Raw genomic sequence first — 24,790 nt, 5'->3', positions numbered from 1 at the left:
GCGATGAGGGGTGAGCACTAAAATAGAAAGATAATGTCTGTAGCCTGTCTAAAGAATGGAAGTACGGTACATGTGTAACTATGTTCGAATAATCTCATTATTTGGTATCTAGACACAATCCTCCAGTCCGGATCTGTCCCATCGTTATCCATGCTAGTTTCCCAAGACGCCATTAAAAAAAAACAATCGACCCCGACGACTAAACAAAGAAGGCTTAATACTTATACAAGCTGCGCTAACCATACCCAGAAATATGAAGTTTACCATGCACCCGCATCGAAATCAAAACGAGAGAGTTCCTTCTGTGCATCTTCGACGTCCTTCTTTGCTTTCATGCGCATATAGAAAATCGGACAATCTCTGGACGAACAGATGACTTCGCAGTGCAAACTGCCCTGGCAGCGCTGGCACTGGGTCCACAGCCGCCCAAACCGGACCTCAAGATCTGATACTTTCGTCAACGATCTCGTATACAACTCGCCAAGCCGCGGCTGACAGTTCTCGCAGACAGCACCGGCCAATTCAGCCTTGCCCGAAAGGGGCTTCTTGCAACCCATGCAGGTTGCGGTTTTCTTGGCAAACTTCATAAGCCCACCCATAGTCGGTGCGGCTACTGAGATGGACCGCGTATGCTCGCCGGTAAGAAGCTGACCGGCCTTCTTCTCTCCAAGAATGGGCTCGAAGATACGACCGAGAGGGTTTGCCAGTTGATTGTCTAGGTAATACTTCGTGTCGATAGGGATGTTGTTCTCAAGAACATAAATAGGGTCCTCCGACTTCTCGTAGTTCTTTGAGCCACCAGCACCCTTGACAATAACGTATGCAACACGGTCGCCAAGGGTAGGGGCAGAACCCGCATCACGCTTTTTCATGCGCTCAGCAAGTTCTACGTGTGCTTGCTTGGCCGCATAGTCGTGCTTAGCAAGGGCCTTTGTGATCACAAGCTTCGACATATCGACCTTGTTTTGTAAGAGGTCAGAAATTGTTTCCTTGACATACCTAGAGTCACGTTAGTTGTTATGCTATAGTAACGCTACAAACTAAAAACGCCAAGTGTGGATGGAAACTTACTCTTGGGCACCATCAACATCTCTATCAATCAAGATCTTGTGCAGCACCGTCTCAATAACATTTTGCACCAGTAAACAGTTGTCACGACGAACAGTCTCAATACCCTTAGTGTCCATCTTATCATATTTGTCGGTTTTCGTCCAGTATAGGCCAGCGTATCTTTTCTTGTTTATGAGGAGATACGGGAAATACACCTTTTCGAACTCAAGCTTGATTGGCTTCAGGAATTTCGAGGAGACATATTCCGAAGCCTCCTGTCCAAGCTTCATGGCGTCCGCTAGCTCCGAGACGCCAAACTTGACCATGACGGAGTCGGTATCACCATAGATAACTTTTGCATCATGAGAATAGCCATTCGCAATGGTGTATCGTGCTTCCACTTCCTGCTTCGTTTTTTCGATCATTTGACGCCCGTAACTAGTGGTGCTACTTGCAATAGGCAAACATGGCAATTTGCCAACCGTTGCACCCGTAAGACCGTAAACACTGTTGGCACTGATCTTAAGCGCAAGCTGTCTTCCGTTCAAGACAGCCTTCTTGAATGGATCTGTTTCAATCGCCAGCTCTTTCTTCGCTCGCTTTCTTGCTGCAAGCAGTTCTTCTAAAATTTGGGATAAAAGACCCTTGCGGACCTTGGCTGTGCAGAACAAGTCTCCATTAGGCGTCACAATGTAGTCTTCATCCTTTTTTAAATTGTACCTCTCAATGGCCTTCTTGTTCAATAATGTTGTGTAACATAGATTATGGGCTTGGATGATGGAAGGATATAGGGAGGCAAAATCCAGAGTTGCAATTGGAACATCGTAATAGCCTCGAACTGGTTCGATGACAGTAGCACCTTCGTATTCCTGTTCACTTTCCGGTGTGTTGTTTGGGATGACCAGTTGTTGTTCCAGGGCCTTTCGGAATAACTGACTCATGAATTTGACTTGTTGGCCTCGCGATAAAAGGAAATTGAACGGAACACCCGTCACTCTTGCCATCTCTGTATAATTAACGAGGCACATGAGCTTATCCATTAATCTCTGAGGTAGATAGGCATCCTTGAGACAGTACACGGCAAGACGTCGCCTTGAGTCGGGGGTTCCGTTATGCAACTCAGTGATCATTGTGTGGTGAACATCCTCTTTCTGTTCACCCAGAAACTCGTAGGACACCGAGTTCAGTGTGTAACTTCTCAGATGGTAGTCTCTTTGGACTAGTTGTAAAAGGTCCAGTTGGATTCTTCCGTTTGTATTGGTCGCCTTTGTATCACGGTTGCCCATCTGTTTGCTAGAGAAGTTCGTCGCACTAGCTTGAGACATAACTCCGTTTAACCTAGTCCAGTAAGGAAATCCAGTACACTTCAAATGTTTTGCTCGATCCAGGAGATAAGGAAAATCGAAATTGGCAATGTTATATCCAATAATCACGTCAGGGTCAACTTTCTCCACGAAATCGCGCCAGGCCATAAGCATTTTTTCTTCTTTTTCAAACTCCAGGATTTGGGTGTTGACAATCAGACTACACGTATCCAAAACAAATACATTTCGGATGAAAGGCTTGGACTCTCCATAGCGAGTCACGACATTGGCGATCTGGATGACAGGGTCTTGGTTCGGTTCTGGGAAAATACCCTTTCGTCCAGCGCACTCGATATCGAAAGATAATATACGGAGAGGCGCCATTTTAGCCCATTCACCATTAGGTGGGTGGGCGATAAGGTCGTGGTAATCGACAACAGCTTCGATCTGACAATTGGAATGTTTTTCTTTCTGGTGAAGAAGCCGGTACTTTCCTGCCTTGGCTTCAACCCAAGACATGCCGGAGATGTTCGTATCGATCATAAATCTCAAAAGATATTGGATGTTGTCAAAGGTGGCAATCTTTTCGATCCCCGTCCAAAGACCTTTGTAGTTCATGCTTTGGCCCCCGTTCTCCAAAGCGCCTCGCAGTTTGCTGATATACTTCGGCTCTGTGACGGTAATCTTCAGGTACCAGCTCTTTTGGTTCCCCTGATAGCCATAAATATTCTCCCTCAGAGTTACTTGAACCGACTGGATCATCGTCTGGAAATTACCGATTCTGCTTTCCAGGAATGCCCGATACGGGTCGCAGTCTTCCTTTGTAAAGTTCACGGGGGCGGCGATATAGAGATAGTGTTGGAAACCGGTTACATGCAGCAAAACGGATTGGCCAGCCTATACGGTGGTTAGAGCAGTTCGGACATCATCGACACCGCGCGAACAATACCTCAGTGACTCCAAACAATCTAACGGCCGGTTTGCCACCCAAGAGTGTTCCTTCTTCGGCATCAATCTGTTGGAAGCAGACATTCTCCTTCGTAGGGTCAAACTCCCCAAGTGGAGGCCGCTCCCATTGTTGGTCCTTCTCCGCATTACTATCCTTCAATTCATTGATATCTTGCGTCAATTTCTCAAGAACCTCCTCCTCGAATTGACTCTTCTGTAACTGACTCGAACCAGGCACCTTTCGTTGGCCATTTTGAACGGGCGCGTTGACTCTCGCGGATGGCTTGCTGTCGATTTTCCGTTTCTTACTCGCGTCCGGGGATTTCAGGATCCCGCGCGGATTATTCGATGCATCACCCAGAACCCGCTTCTGGGGCGTTGCGACAGCTTCGGGCATGGCGGAATGATCATAAAACCGCCACAGTAGGCCGATACTATCAATGATGAAACCTATGTGAAGTAGGGTTGGCGAGTTGTGAGAACTGACACATGGAAGCACTATCGGCGGAGTCGCGGGCAATTATGCTCCATTCATGCAGGTCGTGTCTTGTTCGCGCCGGACGTGACGCGTTAACTAAAGTCACGTGCTGATAGCGATTATTCCTTTCCTATTCCAACTACGGAGTAGAGATAGTGTTACGAGGTACGAGAGGCCAGGCCGAGGAACAATAGTCAATTTTGCTTTTTTCCTTATATACACAATAGACAGTTCTTTCGATATATGCTCCCCGTGTCAATACTGGTACTAATGGCTACAAAGTGGTACAATTGTCCTTGGTCCGATGACGTCATAACGGTACATCCCGTAGTTTCCTCTCCATTAAAAAGTGAAGTACTACAATTCGTATAAAGGTTAGCGAGACGCACGCCCAATTCAATCATTAAGTACTTATGGAGATGTGCAGTGGGTAGTTTTTGTGTATTGCTCATACAAATGCCGTGAAAGCCAAGAAAAAATTATTCGAACGGTGAAGTCATTGGTATCTTATTTGTAAACGAGATCAATATATAGAGTTGAGAAATGAGATAGATACAGTATGGGCATGAACTTTCGGTTAATTTATTTGAGAACATGATTTCGAAGGACGTCTGCAATATGCGTGAAGATGCTGTAAAACAGCCAGCGGCTCACATCTAGCTGTCTCCAACATAAGTGATAAACACGTTCCCTTCAGAAGGTAAGTCACACCCTTGGTGCACCGCTCGCCTCTGTCTTATAGATGTTGTTGTAACCATTGAGAGATTCTTGTGTCAAGCTTGCCATGTCTCTTCCTTGGAACCTAGTAGGATCCAGAGCCCGCCTGATAGCATCATCGACGGGCTGTTCTTCCAGGATTTGAGCCAAGAACTTTGCTGCTCCAGCTGCATGGGTAACCCACACCGCCGCTGCCATGTATAGACCCTCAATAGAGGGGATACTTCCTACCAACGGCATATTGTCCGGCGTCATTGAGAATATACCATTGAATCGTTCTCTAGGGACGAGCTTCGTCTCCTCCGGTATGAAACGCATGGCTTGGCTTAATGTGTCATCGAATTGCCCAATCCAGTCACCAATAGCAGTGTCCCTTGGCTCATTGAGAACCGGGGCATGATCATAAGAGCCCAAGCCGAAGAAAGAACCATGATCACGAGCATATACATGATGCTGTGGCCATCTCACCCAAGGTGCCTTGCGTAATTTTGGGGTGTGATGCTCGCCATACATATATGGATGCGCGACAGGTACGATCGGAATTGGAATGTCGAACTTGGAAAGGTGGGTTGCCCATATTCCTGTGGCAATAATGACCTTCTTCGCCGGGATGAGCCCCGATGTGGTCATCACACCATTCACACAGCCATTGGCCTGTTGGATTTCGGTAACGTCTGCTTCGATGAGTTCGACGCCCTTAGCTCGTGCGTTTTCCTGGTAAAACGAAGTTATTCTGACAGCGTTCGCAGCACCATCACCAGGAAAGTACAAGGCTATTTGGTTGTCGTCATTGACCAGATCTGGGGCTAGACTAGTTGCCTGCCCGGAGGATATCAATTCGGCGGAGAGTCCAGCCCTCTTCGCCATCTCACATCTCGATCTTAACCGGTCGACGCCTTCACAGCTAGTAGCAATTTCAAGACCTCCAACAACATCAAATCCTCCGGGTACCTTCGTATATTCTCTCACGGTTTCAATGGCGAGGTGTGTGAGAACCTCGGATTCATTGAATTGACCAACAAACCCGGGAGCATGACCTGTCGAGCCTTTCAACTCTGAAAATGACCGATCGATGAGAACCACTTTTTTATCGGTCTGTGATAAGAAATAAGCCAGCGCGGACCCCACAATTCCTGCGCCAACAATAGCAATATCAGACGTGGATTTTGAGGATTCCATTGTGTCTTGCTGCAGGTATTGAGGATTTCGTCCTCGGAAGCACAAGGAGAATGTATTCTGAAGGTCATGCATATCGTTTAAATATCAATAATCACGTTGTAAAAAACTGAAGTGGGGTGGCTTTCTTGGTATCTCGTAACCCGAACAGAATCAGGCCATGAACTATATATATCTACTAGTAGTTGTCCGTGTAGAATCACACCGGCAGTACCCGGGGGGAGGTGCCGAGGGTTGCCGAATATACACCGTGAAGAAGGATATGACGTCTGTCTAGGTATATCCACAACATTGAACAAAATAGCATCCTTTAGCCCGATCCCAGGTAAGTGTGGTCAAAATGTGGGGTGAAAAGGCACAGAGGATGGAGATGGTGGCCTAAGGCAGCGTGGCGGGTGTCCACTTTTGGGAGGGACTTTTTGAATTTGACTCGCGGGAAGAATCTCACATCCCACCAACAATGCCCGAACCCACGCCGAATGGACTCACCGGACAAGGGGGTAAACCGAGATCTCGGGATACTCTAATTTGATCAACACGAGCGGATCTTTGATTTGGTGGGATCTGTGGGAACCTGCAACTCTGAGTCAACAACGTTGCCTAGTGTGCGCCCTGTTGATGGCATCGGGAATTTAGAATCGAATGGAAGGCGGACAAGGCCAACGGAACCGTGCTGTGCGAGAACCAATTGGAATCAGAAACCGTGGCATCTTCTGAACAACAGTTGTCCACTGCAAAGCTCGCCGATCGAGCTGACTTTTAAAAACTACGTACTAAGGTCACCATCGTGTCCCAATCGGCACGGACTTTATCAACAAAAAGTATAGATCGCACAATCTCTCCATCGCACCCCTTGCAGATACCCGGTAGCGCACCCTGGTATGGGGGCTTTATTTTGATCAAACCCTCAACAGTTCCTGCCATCGTACCTCGAAACAACGCTATTAGATGGCCAGTGTCATGTTCTTACATGGCTCTAGTGTAGCCGCAAATCTGATGCTTCTACCTGTTTGAAATATATTAGTTTCAAGATGTCAATGTTCAGGTCACCCGCAGATTTCTCTTCCGACTCCGAGTCTGGGGAATCTGGTATGGATAGGAATCTGAGCGAACAAGAAGATGCTCCATCAAACAGATCTACTGCCAAGAAGCCTAAGGCTACCGGAACGGGAACGAAGTCGCCTCCCCTTTTGGAAGGGAGCAGCTATGAAAGCCTCGATGGTGAGGCGAATGAAAACAATGAAATTGATGTCGACACCGAAGTCCATTCTAATATGATGACGGCCGCACTCCTTGAATTCTATTGTCTAAGCCGGGCTGCGGATATTCTCAATGCACAAGAAGGCTCACACAAGCGATACACACGTGACTCGCCAGAAGTCCAGTACCTTGGAAGAAAAATGTATAATTATAAGTCTCGATTTCTCTCCTCCCATGGGGTCATAGCCGGGGGAATCGACAAGGATGAGCTACGGACAACAAGGCAGTATTATCGGGACAACCTTGATGTTCTTGGCATGTCGGCCCTGGAGGATCTCGACATAGACGATACTCAGCGGCGTGTACCACCACGCAGAACAACTGGAGATATTGTCTTAGCGTCGAAGACCTCAAATAATGCGCAACTTAACTCAGACCAAGGGTATGCAGGGCCTGCAAAACGTGGACTATACAGACCCTCGCTTGCAGACATCGGGAAACGACTCCCCAGTGCCGAGAATATCAGGGCTTTAGAGAATGTCCATCTTGACGTAGGGAGCCTACCGAGCCAATCGTTACACCTCGCAGGAAGCTCACCGGCAAGCTTCCCATTGTTTGAAACCAACCTACCGACACCACATAATCACTTATCACGTTATGCGACGGAGTTCGCCGAAGTTAAAGTCCTCGGCCGTGGATCGTTTGGAGAGGTGTATCATGTGAAAAACCATATCGACGGACAGCCATATGCGGTAAAGAAGATTCCTATCAGTCAGCGACGGCTTGAGCAACTACAAGATGGAAACGAGAACCAGCTGGAAAATATCATGAAGGAGATAAGAACCTTGGCTCGGCTTGAGCACACAAATGTCGTCCGCTACTACGGGGCGTGGGTAGAACAAGCGCATGTATCGGGTTATGTACGAACCGGACACGAAGTCCCTGTTGGGGTTGAGAGTGAAAACACCCAAAGCGCTCTGGCCGGACCCGAACCAAACGATAGCGAGAGCTTCGGAGTCGTGTTCGAATATTCCCAGGCTTCGGCTGGGGGCATTGAAGACGACGAGGATACCGAATCAATTCCTCGTGATCTTGACGCTTTTACCGACAGCCAGGTATCTACTTTTGGAGGGACAGATGACGATATTTTCACGGATGGGTTGAGCTACGACCCATCCAAGCTGCAGATACAACGACGAACTCGAGGCGGGCCTCAAGTTCCTGCAGTGGTTTTGCATATTCAGATGTCGCTGCATCCCATTTCACTCAGCTCGTATTTGAACTCGCAACCATGTGAGGTTGGAGATAGCCAAATCCCGCGCCGACATTGTTACCACTTGGCCCCGTCTTTGAGACTCATGCTACGTATAATCTCTGGAGTCGAATATCTGCACTCTAAGGGCATAGTACATCGGGACCTCAAGCCTGCTAACATATTTCTGTCGTGTCCTGACCATCAAGACTCTGAAGGATGCTCTCCTTGTCAGTCAGATAACGAATATTCTTCATGGTACTCCCACCCTCGAATCGGTGATTTCGGTCTAGTTGCCGATATCTCCCATTTCAATGAGAATCAGTCGGACAGTACCTCTTTGCAGCAGAGTACGAAGGTGAATCGTGTTGTTGGGACAGAGTTTTATCGCCCACCTTTGATTCATCCCGCCGTAGATAACCCCGAGAACCCCGAAGAAACATGCGACTTTTACAAGGTTGACGAGTCCCTGGATGTCTTTGCGCTTGGAGTGATCCTTTTCGAGCTTCTGTATCGCTTAAACACTAAGATGGAACGCCAATTCGTTCTCGGTGAATTGACGCGCTGTCAACAGAATCAGTTAACAGGATCCGCCTTGGGACACGCGTCATTCCCTTGTGACTTTGCACAGAAGATCGATTTGGGAGAGGAGAAATTTAATGGGGAAGTGTCTATCGCAGAGGAATTAATGACCTGCATCAGTGGGATGCTGGAACCCTTGCCTCAGAAGCGTTGGAGCTTATCCGATGTCAAGAAGCATTTGCGAACTATCCTGACCGCCGCTCAGGGGGCATCATATCCCTAATTGGGCGTGCCAAATGCCATAGCGATGCCAGCAGTAGCACATTCACACACACACACACACATATTCCATCATTACATCACTACATCATTGTACATGCGTTTCGTTCAAGCGCCGAGAACAAGAAGTATATCCCAGACTTCAACAACCAAGTCGAAGATATGTGGCGAATAATCCTGTGAAATAAGCATATACTATTACAATTTAAATACCATTCCTCTCATTTGCAAACTGTTGTATGTTTTACTATTTCTGATTTTGTCCCAATGACCGTCGGATACCTAGCTAAGTGATTGATCCCGGAGCGTGGCGTAAGTTCGAAGTGCGTGTGCCGAACGCCGCCAGAGTAGTAATATTAAGCAGAGTAATTTCCCAAAGAGGTCCCGTGCATGTAACATGGCAAGGTATATCATTCAACCTCCTTTCCAGATGGAATACAGTTTATTGATCATTATGAGCGTTCATGGAGCAGCTGGTAAACGCCCGGTGTCTCCTGATTTTACTCTTGTTTCTCATCCTGTGCCGCCAATACAGTCTTCCTGTAGAAGTCTTTCGGTCCAGGAGCAGCACCTGATTCAACCACAACCATTCAAGAGAGAAAAAAAAAAAAAAAAAGGCCAAACCAAATCCTATTACCTACCATGGTAAAGAGATAGTCTATCCTAATATATATGAGTCTCAATCTTTCATTTCAACCAACCCAGCAGCTTCTTGAAGTAGAGAGCCAGGAGGCCTGCTCGCAATGTGGCCTGTTTTGTTGTGGACGAGACTGATATCTCTTAAGTTGGCTGAACTAGAGTCCAGAAGATCTAACATAGGACTTTTATAGTATTACAAACGAAAAAGCTTCGATTAGTAGATGGCATGTGGCGCCGACCTCAATTTAGCGATAGACAATATCGAGGTATTCGATATTGCCCTATTAACTCTCTGGGTCGCATCCATCAATGTATCACGTTCGATACGATAACCTTAAAGAAATGGGTTAAATGCTTGATGAGTTTCCGTGCATGTATCTCAGCAGTGGAAATTGGAAAGGCATGTGGAACGTCCGCGGTCCTCGGTCAAGACGTTTCAAGAAAGTTCACTTCCCCGCATAACCCCGGATAAGATAAAGAGACCCTGATCTACAACTACGACTAAGGGCACCATGTCCGAACTCTGAGTGCCGTTAATTATTCTAATAAATCCATCTAGTAAAGTCGCAAAACCATGGCCCGCCAAGATCGCGCCCCAACGGCCCCATACAGTGAGCCTTTACTCCCCCAACTTGACGTCAAGAACCCATACTATACCGACCTCCACCACAGTCTTCGCGCATATGTTCGCAACTACGTAGAATCATCAATTGCCCCTTACGCCCACGAATGGGAAGCCGCAGGTCAAGTCCCTGAACCCGTCCGCCGGCGTCACTGTGAACTAGGGTTCGGAATCATTCATCCTCTAACAACCATCGAAGATGCCGCCGGGCTGTCCTTGCCCAACAACGTCCCGCGCGAGAAATGGGATACATGGTGCTCGCTCATTGTCGCCGATGAGCTTATCCGGACCGGATATGTAGGTGTGATTTGGGGGCTGGGGGGTGGGAATAATATCGGATGTCCGCCAATTGCACGGTTTGGTACATCGGAGCAGAGGCAGAGGTGGCTTCCGAGGGTCGCTAAGGGGGATATTCGGTTTTGTTTGGGGATTACGGAGCCTGATGGTTAGTGATATTGTCATCGGAGTCATGACTAATTTTTGTATACTGATGGTGTGTGATAGCTGGATCGGATGTGGCTAATATCTCGACGACGGCGAGGCGCGAAGGCGATTTCTATGTTGTTAATGGGGCGAAGAAATGGATTACCAATGGTATATGGGCTGACTATTGTACTGCTGCGGTGAGGACGGGGGGCCCCGGAAAGGGTGGTATTAGCTTGCTTGTGATTCCTCTGTCGGCTCCTGGAGTGACGCGAAGAAGGATGTATAACTCGGGTGTTCATGCCAGTGGTAAGGGCCCTTGTTTAGCATTGGAATGCTTTCGTCTGGTCACTAACATGCAATGTGATAGGGTCCACATTCATCGAACTGGATGATGTCCGGGTCCCGGTAGACCACCTCATCGGGGAGGAAAACAAGGGTTTCCCGCTGATCATGTCAAGTACGTGCACCTACTTTCACATCATGTCTTCACAAGGCTAACCTTATGTTGAGATTTCAACCCTGAGCGTCTCAGCCTCGCCTGTGCTTCATTACGTCTAGCTCGCGTGTGTGCCGAAGATGCCTTCCATTACGCCACCCAGCGCGAGACATTTGGCGCCCCGTTGATAACAAGACAGGCCATACAGTCAAAAATATTCAAGTTCGGGCTCATGATCGAGCCCGCATACGCATTTATGGAACAGCTTGTTAATATCATCGAGCTTACCAAGGATAGACCCACCGATGATGTCCGGATTGGAGGTATGACTGCGCTGCTCAAAGTGATGTCTACCAGGGCTCTGGAGAAAAGCGTTAGAGAAGCTCAACAGATACTTGGCGGTGCTGGGTATAATAAGGCTGGGAAGGGGGCACGTATTGAACAGATTAGTCGGGATGCTCGGGTTCATGTTGTTGGGGGTGGGAGTGAGGAGATCATGATGGGTCTTGCGCTGCAGGAGGAGACTAAAGCGCTTCGGACAAGGCGGAAGGCCTTGGAAAAGAAGGCGAAACTTTAGTGTGGTGCTACTGATGTTACATTTTATTGTACATACATACATATTTTCAGGACTACGTCGGTAACGCCGGTCCCCAATCGTGATAGCGAAAACATGCAAATATGACTATACACATTAAATAATAATACACTCACGATGGGCACAAGTATAACGTCTACTAAACCGACAGTTCGCACAAGACCCATGAATCTTCGTATCAGGGGTCGTATCAGAGCCTATGATACAACACTGCCATACACCAAGCTGATGTTTACAGAAAGAACAGGGCTCGGAGGCTTCGGTGCCGCGTGTTTGAACAAACGCTGCCAGTCGCGACAGGTTATTTGTGAGCTCTCGTATAATCAGACGGTTGCGTTCGTCTGCGTGCCAGTCTAGGGTCCGCTGGAATGGGAGATTTGAGTAATACTCGATCGCGGTGTTGGGGTTCGGCCCTGCTGTTGGAAGATCATGGATTCCTGAACCTGAGATAGTCGGTTTGTCTGGTTAGTGGAGGCTATTATATTCTTGACGTGTTTGAAATGTTCGGGGTAAGCTTATGTGCTTTCTTAGGGCGTTTACCCTTTTTGGTTGGGGTTGAGATTGCGCGCTGTTCGGGACGTGGGTGTAGATTTGGTGGGTGGGGGTGCGTCTTTAGGTCTGTGCTCTAGATATCTCTCATGCTCGGTGTCTGTTGGGTCAGGGTTCATAATGGGCATGATGGAAAATAGTATGATGTGTAATGCAAGTTAGAGTATTCGAGCAATGAGAATAGAGTTTCTGTGGAGTATATCTTAATCTTTAAATGTGGAGATAGCTGAAGAAAGGAAGCAAAACAGGATGAGTGACAGTTAAGATCTGTGTGTCACTCTCACATACTAAATTTGGAAAATATGTGCCAGATTATAAGGGTTGTCTCGGCGTTATTATGTGTTTTTGCACATAGTAGTGACGGTGAGCACGATCTACGTTTTTTGTTGCCTGGTTTGCTCACCATAAACACAACTGGAAGATATATAACGACCTCATATCGCGTAACCAACACGGAAGATTGTGAAAGGAAGCATTACAGTGCATTATAGTGTAATTTTATTATTACAGCTTCTGTGATGATAACGAAGAATACAGAACAATGCCAGCTCGACAAGATCTTTAGAGCTGCTTATAGACTGCACTCACTTTGAAAACGCCAACATGATTGTGAAGCCCAATTAAATTTACTGTAGTCCATATTTCATGGATCGGCCTCAATATAATTTCAGGTATTAAGAGCGTTGAATTTACCAGGTATCCCTTGACTACTCGGCACGTTAGACGAGATCTCTACAGCAGGTTAAGCCTGGGTTACCTATGAACTACTGTGCTCAAGCTCGCTGGCGAGGTAGACCTTTCCTCTGTCGCCTTCATTTCCCTAGACCATGACACACTTCTAACCAAAGTCAGATTCATAATGCCAGCGGACTTGGATGGATAGCGCTTCGGGTAACTTCTTGAGGGATAAGGCAACATAGTATCAACTATCGGAAGGACAGTAAAGGTTCAAGTAATGATAAGATCCAAAGATGGTATATTCTGTATACTTCATTAACCAAGCAGTGTCTTTAGGTCTCTAATCATTGAGATGTATGGTGTTTAAAGCGATTGGCCGGGCTTAGGGCATTGGCTGGTCCGGGGAGACACCACGTGGGTCCGTCGCTATTACGGTCACTTCGAGGATGACTTTTGTTATGGTCCATGTATGTACAGAGTACGTTGCCATGCTCAGGAGGGAAATCTTTTTCGGTGTCACTATACCGGTTCTAGAGAGTATGGTATACATCATGGATGCAAATTCTCATCCAGTAGAAGAGGATATCGAAGTGTGTCTTGAATGGTACAATAAACGTAGAGTGGGCCGTAATTTCACAAGTAGGCAGTGTAACCGAAACCCCCATTGGTCATTCCAGACTTTTGAAACTACCCACACAAAGGTAAAAAAAAAAAAATACCATAAATAACCTAGGCTAATCCAGTTTTACATGAAGCAATCCCTTTTGAGCCTAGCGATCAGGGTTCGTGATAGACCCTGTCACTGTAAGCGGAAACTCCCGCCTCGAAAAATTTAGGGCTCCATCGCTAGCGTCCTGTGAAGGATCACTAGTTTTCTGGCCCTCATCGGATGTCTCAGTTTCTCACTGCATAAGCGAAATTGGACCCGCTGTGCTTGAATGATTGGGTGCTTGGATTAGCCTCGCAGTAATGAGAGTAGAGAATGATCCCCCTGAATTTTTCCCTATTTGTTTTCGAGTCCATGGAGTCATTGTCCATGGTTCGCCAGTCATAAAGCTGTTTATTCTAGATTCTTGGTAAAGATCTGTCATGCTAGGAGCCGATCCGATTTCTATAGCGTAACAGGTCGACGGATCACAGAAACCTATAATTGGTACCAATGCGCTGTCTAAGCTTCTGCCAAGTTGGCTTGGCCGTCTTGGTATTCCTCTCTGGGCGAGGAGTTCTAGCCGATCTGGGGATCGATGTGAATAATGTCGGTATGTACGCGGCTTTAATACATGATGGAATAAGACATAGATGCTTACTCAAGGATCGGTAGACTCGCTGAAGCAAGCCGGCAAGGCGGTTGCCGCTCCTATGATGGACTTTTACAAGAAGAATGAAACTGAGGGCATTCCCGGCAAACTCACCGACACATGGTATGTGGCCGGAAGTATGTTTATGACGTTGATTCAATACTGGCAAGCGTCGGGCGACGACACCTACAATGCTGTCGTGTCGCATGATTTAATGTTTCAAGCGGGTGAGAATTATGATTACTATTCAAAGAATGTTAGCGACTGGCTGGTACGTTGTTCCTGCTACTTCGAGAACTTCATGTACTATACAAGATCATTGACATCCTTTAGGGCAACGATGACCAAATGTTCTGGGGTCTCGCAACCATTACAGCCTCTGAGGCTGGATTCCCGGAGATCTCCGGTAAGCCTTCGTGGACATCTCTTGCCCGTGTGGTGTTCAACATGGAAGTGGAACGATGGGATGAATCGGCCTGCAACGGCGGTATGCGGTGGCAGCTCTGGCCCTACCAGGAGGGCTATACCATGAAGAACGCCATTTCAAACGGTGGACTTTTCGAGCTGGCCGCCAGACTGGCTCGCTTCACTAAGAATGAGACCTACGCGGAATGGGCAGATCGCATCTGGGACTGGTCGGCCGGCACGCCAATTTTACAGACTGATCGCTGGTACGTTGCCGACTCAACGTCCAACTTAAACAATTGTAGCGATGCGGGAGACCAGCAGTGGTCCTATAACTATGGCACGTATCTCGCTGGTGCAGCTTTCATGTATAATCATGTAAGTAGTTTGTTTCACCCCTCTTTTCGCGGTATAGAAACCAGCTGACAATGCCAGACAAACGGTGCGGACAAGTGGCTCAAGCGTGTCGACGGCCTGCTAAACTCTGTGTTGACGACATTCTTCCCGAAGGAAGGTAACGGCGTTATACTCTCTGAAGTCGCCTGTGAACCTATCCTGACATGCGATCGGAACCAGCTTGGCTTCAAGGGCTACGTCGCCATGTGGCTAGCCTTCACGGCCATCCTAGTTCCTTCGACAAGAGAGCTGATCACGCCTAAGTTGCAGGGGTCTGCAGCAGGTATCTCGAAACAGTGTTCTGGAGGAGATCAAAACCTCTGTGGAGAAAGATGGTACTCAACTGAGCCGGCAGGTCCAACCGGCCTGGAGGTACAGATGGCTGCTCTAGGGGGCATCACGAGCAATCTAATGCTGTTTGAAGTGCAGTCACCTAAGACTATCGAGTCCAATCCAAACGCTACAGAGACCGAGATCGACCACCATAGTGACGAGCAGCCGAACACGCCCAAGCCGATTACTACTGGCGATCGGGCCGGGGCAGGGATCATCACGGTCGTTGTCGCAATCGCCGTGGCAGGTACTGTGGTATGGATGATATTACCGTAGGGGTTGGCGAGCGTTACTAGGAGCTAGGAAGAGGACAAGGTTGATTTTGTAACTAATAGATTTCAGATATATAATCTATAGGGTAATACCATTGGGCTGCTAGACTCACTCAACCAGTCAGACTAGATTTTTCCTGCTCCGTAAGCTGTCCTAGCTCAATGACATTATAGTAGTTGTCTTTCATGAAGTTGCTATTATACCTGTGAATCAAACCCACCGAATAAATTGGTTCAGAGGTATTATTCCGTATACTCGCATTTGCGCTGCGGGGATACGACATGTTTCTAACAAATGGACAAACCGCATTTGATATATATCGGAAAGAGGTTTGTAGAAGAGGCAACAAGATGGTATACTTTACGCTCAGTTATTAAACTAGTTAGGTAATTTGGGGGTTAACAAAACATTGGAACTAGGACTCCAAGTCATATATCTTTTTCATGCTTATTTACATTAGGATATATTTATGTATTGGACTAAATTCCGACGAGCCATCATCGATCGTTCAAGTTGTCTGTCTCATACAGTGTACCGTAGTAAATCGTCCTTGACTACATTACACTGGTATGCTATATCTGACGATACATCGACTTTGGTATGCTCTTCCTGCCGTGCCTAGTAGATATATATAATATGCCCTGGACCACGGCCGCCTATCTCTCTATAAATCCAGTGCGGAAAAGGAATCCGGACAAAGTACAGCACGGACCTCTTCATCTGCATGCATTGATGAGCTGGCAGTAACTGTGGGCCACGATCTTTGCACTCATCACATACGTCAATCGGTTGGTTGTCGAGCGACAGGTTTGACAGACCTTGGCAGTGATCCTTCGACTTGGTGTGTGGGAATTGATGGAGATAATTGATCGATCATCGATCCTCGGTGGGTCTTTATCTTCTCTATCTTCCCATATCTTAGGGCCTACGGAGTATTAATTGCATTACTTGAACTCGATAGTATAAATGATACGCCGGTATTTGTCTAAAGTTCACCGGAAGGCTGGACTCTATAATATTTCGTGTATTTCAATTCATGATTCGCGTAATATCGACTGGTCTTCTGTATTAAAGATTATTGGTCTGAGATGAAGGTTTCGGCATCGTCAGCCATGTTTGGACTGTGAATTCTTTTTTTTTTTTTTTTTTTTTTTATATTGTTGCTCTTTTCTCCCATAAGCAGTTTGGGGTTTTATTACTCGTTCTTATGTAGCTTTAGATTATTCGTTTCGAAATAGGAAAAAAGAACCATCATACACTCTAGCTATACATGGCCCGGTGGTAGACTATGGTCTCCTAATGTGCTTCGACCAGACGGCACCGTCGAGCAAGCTGTGAGATGCGATAACTCCAAGTCGTTATTTTCATCTGAGGGAGAAGATTTCACCAAGGAGCGCTGATCACATTGGGTTGTCCGGGTGTCCTGAGTTGGTAGAGTGCTGATGCCCTGTGAAAAACTAATACTTTCCCACACCTTGAAGACGCGTCGACGAACGGGAGTTGGCATGTCATTGTTGGCATTGTCTTCGGCACCCGAGCGTCCCTCTGACCAGCAGGGACAGTTGAATTTAAGACAGATTATCCGGAACACCGGGGTTATGGTGGGCAGACATGCGCAGAGTATGCCCACCGCACATTCAATCACCGACCATATCGTCGACGGCCCGATGGTTCCTAATCGGCAGGTCTGGTTAGAAGAGGAATTAAATTCCCTGCGACAGCTAGGTAAGATACTGATGATGTACATACCAGGGACATTATGTGGCGTAAACTGGAACAGAAGTGTAAATCGGTAAATACTCACACCGACAACGCTGTCATGAGGACGGGTCAGCCTTAGTCTACCTTAATCGTTAAGAGGATTTTACGGCCACTCACAAAATACCCAGCATGAAGACACCAATGAGGGACAGGCGGTAGAGGACGCTCTTGTGTAATTGCCAACAGGATCGGATGGGCAGCGACAAAATGGCAATATCGGTGAGAATATTGGGTAGCGCGACGCAGTAAAACCCAAGTTGTAGATTGATACAGTGTCCAGGTATATCAATATCCCACGCCTTGGCCACCGGCGTGCATTGGAAAATGGCGGCGGGCACGAAAGCAGTGGCCCAGAGCGTGACCACCGCACCACAGATCATCGCGCCCACGCGGAATAGACGAGAGATGTTGGTGAAAATACGGCGGTACATCATTAAGATTGAAAGCTTGATAGTTAGGAGGTTGATCACGTAAATGATCTCAAAGACGTAGAGCAGCTACACCAACATAAATTATTTTCTGCCCCAGCTCAAGGCCATGAAGACTACTTACTTTGGCCACCATCAGCGACCTTTCGGCGGGGAGATCCACCTTATTGTATCCCAATCCATAATGAATCACTAACGTGGCTCGTTAGCACCGATCTCGAAAGAGACCTGCCATGGGGCTCACCTTACTTCCCAGAGCAATGCCGGAAATCGTGAAGAGCAAAGCCTGTACGCAAAGACCCCGTTAGGATTGTCGTTAGCCGGTTACCGACAGCGGGACTTACCAAGCTTGCAATGATGAGATAGTCATCGACACCTATAACCACTTTACGGATGCGTCGAGCGACGAACCGAAGCACAATGCTGACGAGGGCAAGCACATTGACGGCGATGACGTTGTCCCGCAGCCAGCTCGGTTGAGAGTTCATGGCTTTTTTTTTTTTTAAATCACTGGGACCACCCATCTCAGTCAGGGTGGCTGCGACATAATAAAGTGATCTTAAATACACTCCAACCAAGTGAACTTGACAGAAGGCTATGCAGTAAGCGAGGAGACATGTCTAGCCACACACCAGGGTTATACCCAAGAGGAAATTTCAAGACGTGGAAAAAGGAGAAGACATTATGATGAGTCTCAAAAAAACAAACCCATTATAGCCGGTGGTCCGTGCGCATTCCCGCCCAGCTGGGGGATCTTGAGCTGAAGGCTAGTATTGGTTGGCCTTTCAATATGTTCTCCAGCCAGCCCCCGCGGATGGAGACGATCCTTCACGATGTTCGCTATTTTCCGACCCTCGTACTTTGTACGCTGACTACTACTTGACGTCCACCGTGCGATTGCCCACATCATAAAACATGACAGGCGTGGCCAGAGATGAGATCAAATCTGCTGCAGATCGTCTCCTGATTGAGTCGAACCGCAAAGAAGGCAACTATTTAGCACACGCCAATCATACTGGATACAGCTAGATTAGACTCGACACGAAGGTGCAGAAAATGTACGCACACTCGGTTAGAAAGCTAGAGCTTTGACACCGTTCGATCTACCTAGTGAATTCTGGGGATTGAACAACCAGATCCACTTTGCTTCCATAAAACTTGGGTGTCGAAAGTACGCTCCAGGACTAAAAGGAGACAGATTATGCACGAAGACGGGTCATCTCACTTAGGCTATACCATGAGCACGGCCCACTGTTGCGTTGCCCGTAGAATTAGTTACATATAGGCCGATGGAGTAGTAGCTAATCTGGCACTGATCGAGCCGTTAAGTATTTACTATTTCCTCTCCTCAAAATGAACAATCACCAAATACCTATTCATGGAATCGCCACAGCTTATACTCCCGAGCTCACCCGGTGGTTCTGCATCTGGAGGCCATACCTGGCAACGAGAAAGACTCCAAGTCCCCCGATAATGCTGATTATAGCACCTATGATCGCATCAGCACCCTCACGTCCCCACAGGATAATGAAGCGCAACGAAAGATAATCTCACAGACAGTAAATACTAAACCTACCCCTATGCCATCAATTAATGGCACCACGGCAGCGGTGCTCACAGCCCCGAATACATACTGGATGATATATTTCCCGCTGATGGCAGCGAACCGATGTTCAGGGAGTGCTTCTGTGGTAGCCCATTAACCAGTAAACCTATATTACTTCACCATCGAGTGATTGAGAGAAGAGAAACTAACCTGCGGTGTAAGTATTAAGCCCGTTAAAGGCGACGACAATACTGCCAGCCGCAAAAAACACGCTAATAATCGGGACAGCCATCCCGCCAACTTCCAGGTCCAAGGTCCACCCGTAAATGACCATGCTTACGGGCATGACCCCCAGCCATATGGGTAGACCACCGTTCAGCCTATCCTGAGGTAAACGGATTCCGTCCCTCTTTGCAATATACCGTTTGGTGGTCCTGTCAGAGACAATCCCCCCAACTAATGATCCGAGAACGAAGCCCCCCCAAGGTGCGAGATAGAAAAGACCGCTGACTAACGGCGTGGTGAAGTGAAATCGGGGGTTAATGATATGTGGGATAGATGTGAGGATAATAAATTGGAAGAATACCAGAAAGCCGCATGCAACATCCTGCTTCTATGTAAGGCTGTGCCGTATCTCGGGGTTGATGGTTATCAAACCCTAGAAGCTCATGACTTACTGTGATAACTATATTTGGGTAAATGAGAGGCTTAAGGAGATTTATAGGGTTCAATGCCGCAAGACGTGAGCTTGACCCTTGGGAAGTTGTGCCTTTTCTTTTCTCTTTCGGAATGAAGAGCCAAGAGAGTAACAGGCTTAGCCCGGCTAATCCGACTTGTAGCCAGTATATTATCCGCCAACTGGTGAAGGCGACAATAATGCCACCAATACAAGGTCCTAGAACCAGGTCGATCAGAAGAGTCGTTACCGGCAGAAGCCTGCATTCTTGACGTACCGATAGTGAGACCTGTGGTATTCCCTATCTGCATATACCCAAATGCTGCTCCACGACCAACCTGTTTCCCAGATACGATCAACCATCTCTCAGCCAAGGGGCTATTTAAATAGCAAGAACCCGTTTATGAGGAAGGTAAGCTTGCCCAAGTATTATTCTTACTTACCGGATCGAATGAATCTGTCAGTATTTCTTGTCCCGCCACCAGCAGGAACGTTCCTGTGAACCCAACAATGATCCTCATCGCGATGAACATACTCGCATTGATGGCTAGAGCAGCGCCGATAGAGAAACAGAAAAGGATGAGGATGGCCACAAGGTATGCATTCCGGCGCCCAATGAAACTCCGGATCGGCTGCCAGAGGAACAAAGATATGCCCATTGCAATCTGGACACATGCATTGGCAATGTGGAGTGTTTCCACTGTGGTGGACAGCTCGGCTGCGATTTGCGCAGTCGCCGGAAACATGGAACACAGAGCGGAAGAACTGGTAAAAACCACGAAGCAAGCATCGGTGAGAATCAAACATTTCCGCCAAGTGGGGAAGACGAATTGTGCTCCATCAGAGCCAGGCTTTGGTTCGTGCATGTTCTGTCTTGGTCCTGTTGGATCGCGACAGGTTGGTGAGAGCACAACAAAAACGGCGTTCAAAGCATGTGTCACTAGATTCGCCCCGGCTTGTATTTGTCTTTCAGAAGGTATTGCATGTTTGGTGAGGCAATATGCAAGGAAGATCGGCTACTATAACCGGACAAGATCGACCAGTGAGTTTCATAATAAAACTCGCCCCTTGCATGGTTGGGAGCGATAGCATCATTCCTGGAGACATACATGCAGATATACAGACCGACAGTCTTGGGGATGAGGCTATCAATTATTCGTCAAATCGAACCGTTGTATTATTAGTGTACACCAACTATCTTGAAGTGGACGGGGGTTATATGAAATAATGCATGATACAACGGCACTTTAGAATATTTGAAAAGTGGAATTTTCATATGCCTTCCCTAGTGCCGATATAGCTGAGATAGGCAAGGCAAGGAGAATACAGAAATGTTACCAATGCTATACACACTTGCTTATATGGTGACTTTCTATATTGAGCCTGGACTGAACTTCATACCTGCGACACAAAATAAGGAGACATATTTGATGCATGCAGCTAACCTTTTGAATAGAACTCGTCTAAAAGTGTATCACCAATTTTGTCTTATACCTTGAATCCTGTCTAATAAGGTTCTATAAGTTGCTAGAGCTAGCCTGAGCTTGCTTGATCCAGACATGTTCATCATTCAGGTACTTAGCAGCGCACAGATCTCCTGAGCAAGCGTGTCCCTTGAAGTTCTCAGTGCGAGCAGCTCTGCCGCAGAGCAGACCAAGCTTACCACTGGCCTCGGTAGAAGTAATCTGCTGGCAGGTGACAGTGCGTAGGAACTTGCCTACCCGGAGACCACCGGTGTCTCTGGCAGCCTTGCGAGTGGGCAGAATGTTGTTGATACCAATGACTTTGTCACCATAAGGGACACAAGTCTTCTCACCGAGGAAGAGAGCACCGTAGTGCTGCATCTTCTCCAGAGCCTCGCGAGGTTTCTTGGTGAGGATCTGGAAATGCTCGTGAGCGTACTCATCAGCCAGCGCGTAAACCTGATCGACGTTTTCGACGACAGCAATCTCGCCAAAATTCTTCCAGAAAGAACCAGCAATTGGCGAAGTGACCAGGTTAGGCGGGAGTTTATCAATGGTGGCGATGGTCTCGTGGGCCAGAGTTTCAGATGTGGTGATAAAAACACAAGGAGAGTCATATCCATGCTCAGCCTGAGAAAGAAGATCGGTGGCAACAGTGAGAGCCTCAGCAACGAACAGGTTACCAGGGCCGGTAATGAAGTCGACCTTAGGGATAGTCTCGGTACCAACGGCCATACCGGCAACGGCCTGTACACCACCCACCAAAGTAGATCTTATCAGCACCGGCGTAGTGCATAGCAGCGATGGTCGTGTTGGGGACCTCACCCGCAATTGGGGGAGTGCAGCCGACAATGCGGGGAACACCAGCAACCTTAGCAGTCAGGATAATCATGTGGGCAGATGCGAGGAGAGGGTACTTTCCGCCGGGAATGTAGCTGCAGTCGCGTTGTTTAGTCGCAAGCAAGATGAATTTGTGTAGATAAGCAAAACCTACGCTCCAACGGTGGAGATGGGGATATTCTTCTGCCCCATGTGCACACCAGGGCTGATCTCAACCTCGAATTCCTTGATGGAGTTCAGCTGTGCGGATTGTACTTGTTGTGACTCCTTCAACCCTACATACAACTATAACTAGAAACTATAGGTACAACTCTAACTATACGAACCCATTGTTAAACCGTATACCGGAATTGAGGGTTCTAGAATAATTAGTTGAGTTCTCCAATTGGGTGGATTACTTACCGTCTTGTCAGTCAAGTCATCTTCATACGCATGCTCGAATCCTTCGAGAACCCCAGTAGCGTCCCTGCGACGATTATCCCAGAGACAGACCATGCGGTAGATGAGCACCAGAACTGCAGCAATAAAAGTGGTCGCAACGGTGACTATAAATCCCGGAACATAGCGCGGAGAATCCTGTTCTCTGAAACACAGAGGTCCCACAAAATTGCCTACGCAATCAGCCACATTCGATTAGATAATATAAGGGACATACCAAGACAGTAACCAATATAAAGCCCTGAGGATGAGAGAGACCGCTTCGTATAGCCTGCAATGTTGGCAATCTGCAGACCCATGAGCACCGCATAGCCCGCACCCATCGTCGGCAAGATGTAGCAGGCGAAAAGAAGACCGCCTGTTTCTTTTAGGGGGAGGAGCAGTAGAAGCAATGATGCAACCATGGTAACCAACTGACATCCAATTACTAGCCATGAACGGATGTTCTTGGCAGTGAACTTGTAGGAGAGGTACGGCATGAGAAGCATCATGGTTCCACCATAGAAGCCCGAGGGAATTACCAGGAGGAGGGAATGGAGAGTACTGAAGCCGAAGGAATTGATAATGATCGGAGTAAAGGTGGATATTGGTGCATTGGCAATCATGGCAAGGAATGCCGTGAAAAACAATAGCCAGAATTTCAGATCCAGCAGTAACTCAACGACTTGGCCCATTTTGAAGTGGGTGTTGCGAACGCCAGAGTTGTTGGTTCGTAGACGCGCGACTGAGATGTAGCGCTCACGTTCAGTAAAGCCGCGGGCGCTCACGGGGTCAGGTGGAAGGACAAAGTTCAGGATGATTCCCCATGATATGGTGAGAGCGCCGGCGAAGAGATACATGTACTTCCAGGAGGAAAGCGAGCCCTTGATGTGACCAAGTCCGTAGTTGACGAGGGGCGAGAAGATGCTGACGTATCCGGTGCAACTGTACCATATTGTTTGGGGTTGTCAGTGTGAATCAGTAAAAGAGGGAAGTAAGACTTATCCCATACGAAGAGCTTGTTCATCCTTCTTATACCAACCACCCTGTCCACTTCATTATCTCCTCTCTTGTAATGGGATATGTACGAACCACAATCATCATAAACATCGGACTGATGCCGCTCTCCAAAACGCCTAGGAAGAAGCGTTGGGCATACAAAGATTGATAGTTGTGACACACCGGTGTCAAGATGAGACAGATTCCCCAAGTTGTAACGGTGAGTGAAGCCACATGGTGTATAGGGTATCTCTGCGCGAGAGCCATGGTAGGGTACGCGCCGACAATAAACCCTAGATAGAAGATGGCCGCCGACATCGCATAACGGTTGCCGATAAGCAGACCTAAGTCCTCACGCAGTCCAAATAGAGCCTGAGCTGTCAGCAGCTGTGGAAACAAAGGCTAGGACTACGTACAGCCTGAGACAGCATGGCCTTGTCATAGTACTGCAGGCCATATGTCATGCATAGAAGTGGTAACAACCGCCAGTCAACTTTCCGGACCAGACGCTTTTCATCGCTGGGCTCCCACGACTCATCGCCGGCGTAGCCGGCCAGCACTTTCATCGCCTCATCGGTGTGGGTAGTGTCGATCTCCTCTGGGGCGGCCTTTTCAATATGGTCGAAATTGGTTTTATTGTCCTTGTCGGACCGGCTGTCCTGGATAGAGTTGTCCATGTCAACAAACGAGGCCTAAGATGCAGTACAACGGTAATAGGGGCAACCCATTTGAGAGGAGACTAACGACAGGGAGGGGATGGGGAAATTTTATAGGGACAAGGATATGAGGTCTTGACAGCCAGCTGGACTTAATGATCGATACAATGAGGAATCCGGGGACTTGTCATGGACCCGCCTGAGCCACGTGGAGATGCTGGAACCATGAAACTATCCCCAGCTCCCGCGAAGGTTTCGGCCTGCGTATTGATATTACTACCGGTATAGCGTACTAGTCTACCAGTATTGACATTTAGTCCTATCCTAGTCCCTTTTCCCCGCACGCCAGAATGTGGAGGCCGGAGCATTGCCGAGCTGCAGCCTGTCATATTATGTCTAGGAGCTCTACACTGTATGCTGCAGGTCAA

General features: G+C 47.6%; 9 protein-coding genes across 9 annotated transcripts; 3 read left to right on the top strand and 6 right to left on the bottom strand.

The window, feature by feature from the left end:
- Positions 1–28: 28 nt before the first annotated feature.
- On the bottom strand, positions 29–3,767 carry BDV27DRAFT_112234 (DNA-directed DNA polymerase delta POL3). Its single transcript, XM_032064559.1, has 3 exons — positions 3,304–3,767; positions 1,072–3,251; positions 29–999 (listed from the first exon to the last, which is right to left on the bottom strand). Exons 1-3 carry the CDS (start codon positions 3,697–3,699, stop codon positions 261–263), a joined length of 3,315 nt encoding a protein of 1,104 aa, XP_031927707.1. The 5' UTR covers positions 3,700–3,767; the 3' UTR covers positions 29–260.
- A 495-nt stretch (positions 3,768–4,262) lies between these two features.
- BDV27DRAFT_128161 (NAD(P)/FAD-dependent oxidoreductase) lies at positions 4,263–5,921 on the bottom strand. The gene has a single exon (XM_032066916.1). The coding sequence runs from the start codon at positions 5,746–5,748 to the stop codon at positions 4,486–4,488; it is 1,263 nt and encodes a 420-aa protein (XP_031927706.1). The 5' UTR covers positions 5,749–5,921; the 3' UTR covers positions 4,263–4,485.
- Positions 5,922–5,976: 55 nt separating this feature from the next.
- Positions 5,977–9,127, top strand: BDV27DRAFT_128160 (putative protein kinase). Its single transcript, XM_032066915.1, has one exon. The coding sequence runs from the start codon at positions 6,705–6,707 to the stop codon at positions 8,928–8,930; it is 2,226 nt and encodes a 741-aa protein (XP_031927705.1). The 5' UTR covers positions 5,977–6,704; the 3' UTR covers positions 8,931–9,127.
- Positions 9,128–10,139: 1,012 nt separating this feature from the next.
- BDV27DRAFT_157670 (acyl-CoA dehydrogenase family protein) lies at positions 10,140–11,626 on the top strand (the record flags this gene model as incomplete). The annotated part of the gene is made up of 4 exons (XM_032072550.1): positions 10,140–10,632; positions 10,692–10,919; positions 10,981–11,070; positions 11,124–11,626. 4 exons carry the CDS (start codon positions 10,140–10,142, stop codon positions 11,624–11,626), a joined length of 1,314 nt encoding a protein of 437 aa, XP_031927704.1.
- A 518-nt stretch (positions 11,627–12,144) lies between these two features.
- On the top strand, positions 12,145–15,579 carry BDV27DRAFT_172231 (glycoside hydrolase family 76 protein; the record flags this gene model as incomplete). Its single annotated transcript, XM_032075808.1, has 4 exons — positions 12,145–12,238; positions 14,193–14,440; positions 14,503–14,952; positions 15,010–15,579. 4 exons carry the CDS (start codon positions 12,145–12,147, stop codon positions 15,577–15,579), a joined length of 1,362 nt encoding a protein of 453 aa, XP_031927703.1.
- A 1,261-nt stretch (positions 15,580–16,840) lies between these two features.
- On the bottom strand, positions 16,841–18,253 carry BDV27DRAFT_157668 (uncharacterized protein; the record flags this gene model as incomplete). Its single annotated transcript, XM_032072549.1, has 6 exons — positions 16,841–17,250; positions 17,326–17,390; positions 17,455–17,834; positions 17,890–17,957; positions 18,015–18,051; positions 18,110–18,253. 6 exons carry the CDS (start codon positions 18,251–18,253, stop codon positions 16,841–16,843), a joined length of 1,104 nt encoding a protein of 367 aa, XP_031927702.1.
- Positions 18,254–19,159: 906 nt separating this feature from the next.
- Positions 19,160–20,853, bottom strand: BDV27DRAFT_145128 (major facilitator superfamily domain-containing protein; the record flags this gene model as incomplete). Its single annotated transcript, XM_032070366.1, has 6 exons — positions 19,160–19,254; positions 19,320–19,451; positions 19,522–19,924; positions 19,989–20,206; positions 20,265–20,325; positions 20,431–20,853. 6 exons carry the CDS (start codon positions 20,851–20,853, stop codon positions 19,160–19,162), a joined length of 1,332 nt encoding a protein of 443 aa, XP_031927701.1.
- A 651-nt stretch (positions 20,854–21,504) lies between these two features.
- On the bottom strand, positions 21,505–22,185 carry BDV27DRAFT_172230 (ALDH-like protein; the record flags this gene model as incomplete). Its single annotated transcript, XM_032075807.1, has 1 exon — positions 21,505–22,185. One exon carries the CDS (start codon positions 22,183–22,185, stop codon positions 21,505–21,507), a length of 681 nt encoding a protein of 226 aa, XP_031927700.1.
- A 437-nt stretch (positions 22,186–22,622) lies between these two features.
- Positions 22,623–24,383, bottom strand: BDV27DRAFT_145126 (major facilitator superfamily domain-containing protein; the record flags this gene model as incomplete). The annotated part of the gene is made up of 5 exons (XM_032070365.1): positions 22,623–22,649; positions 22,693–22,901; positions 22,946–23,652; positions 23,762–24,078; positions 24,123–24,383. 5 exons carry the CDS (start codon positions 24,381–24,383, stop codon positions 22,623–22,625), a joined length of 1,521 nt encoding a protein of 506 aa, XP_031927699.1.
- Positions 24,384–24,790: the final 407 nt, after the last annotated feature.

Source organism: Aspergillus caelatus (assembly GCF_009193585.1).
Source record: "Aspergillus caelatus strain CBS 763.97 unplaced genomic scaffold BDV27scaffold_85, whole genome shotgun sequence".
Lineage (NCBI taxonomy): Eukaryota > Fungi > Ascomycota > Eurotiomycetes > Eurotiales > Aspergillaceae > Aspergillus > Aspergillus caelatus.
The sequence above is the reverse complement of the archived record's forward strand: the minus strand, read 5'-3'. Positions and strand labels throughout refer to the sequence as shown.

Bases quoted from the DNA above. Each gene is read 5' to 3' on its own strand.
- BDV27DRAFT_128161 (XM_032066916.1), bottom strand. From the start codon at position 5,748: ATGCATGACCTTCAGAATACATTCTCCTTGTGCTTCCGAGGACGAAAT.
- BDV27DRAFT_128160 (XM_032066915.1), top strand. From the start codon at position 6,705: ATGTCAATGTTCAGGTCACCCGCAGATTTCTCTTCCGACTCCGAGTCT.
- BDV27DRAFT_112234 (XM_032064559.1), bottom strand. From the start codon at position 3,699: ATGCCCGAAGCTGTCGCAACGCCCCAGAAGCGGGTTCTGGGTGATGCA. The intron at 3,252-3,303 runs GTATTGTTCGCG...ACCACCGTATAG, and splicing joins GATTGTTTGGAGTCACTGAG to GCTGGCCAATCCGTTTTGCT. The intron at 1,000-1,071 runs GTAAGTTTCCAT...ACGTGACTCTAG, and splicing joins GATGTTGATGGTGCCCAAGA to GTATGTCAAGGAAACAATTT.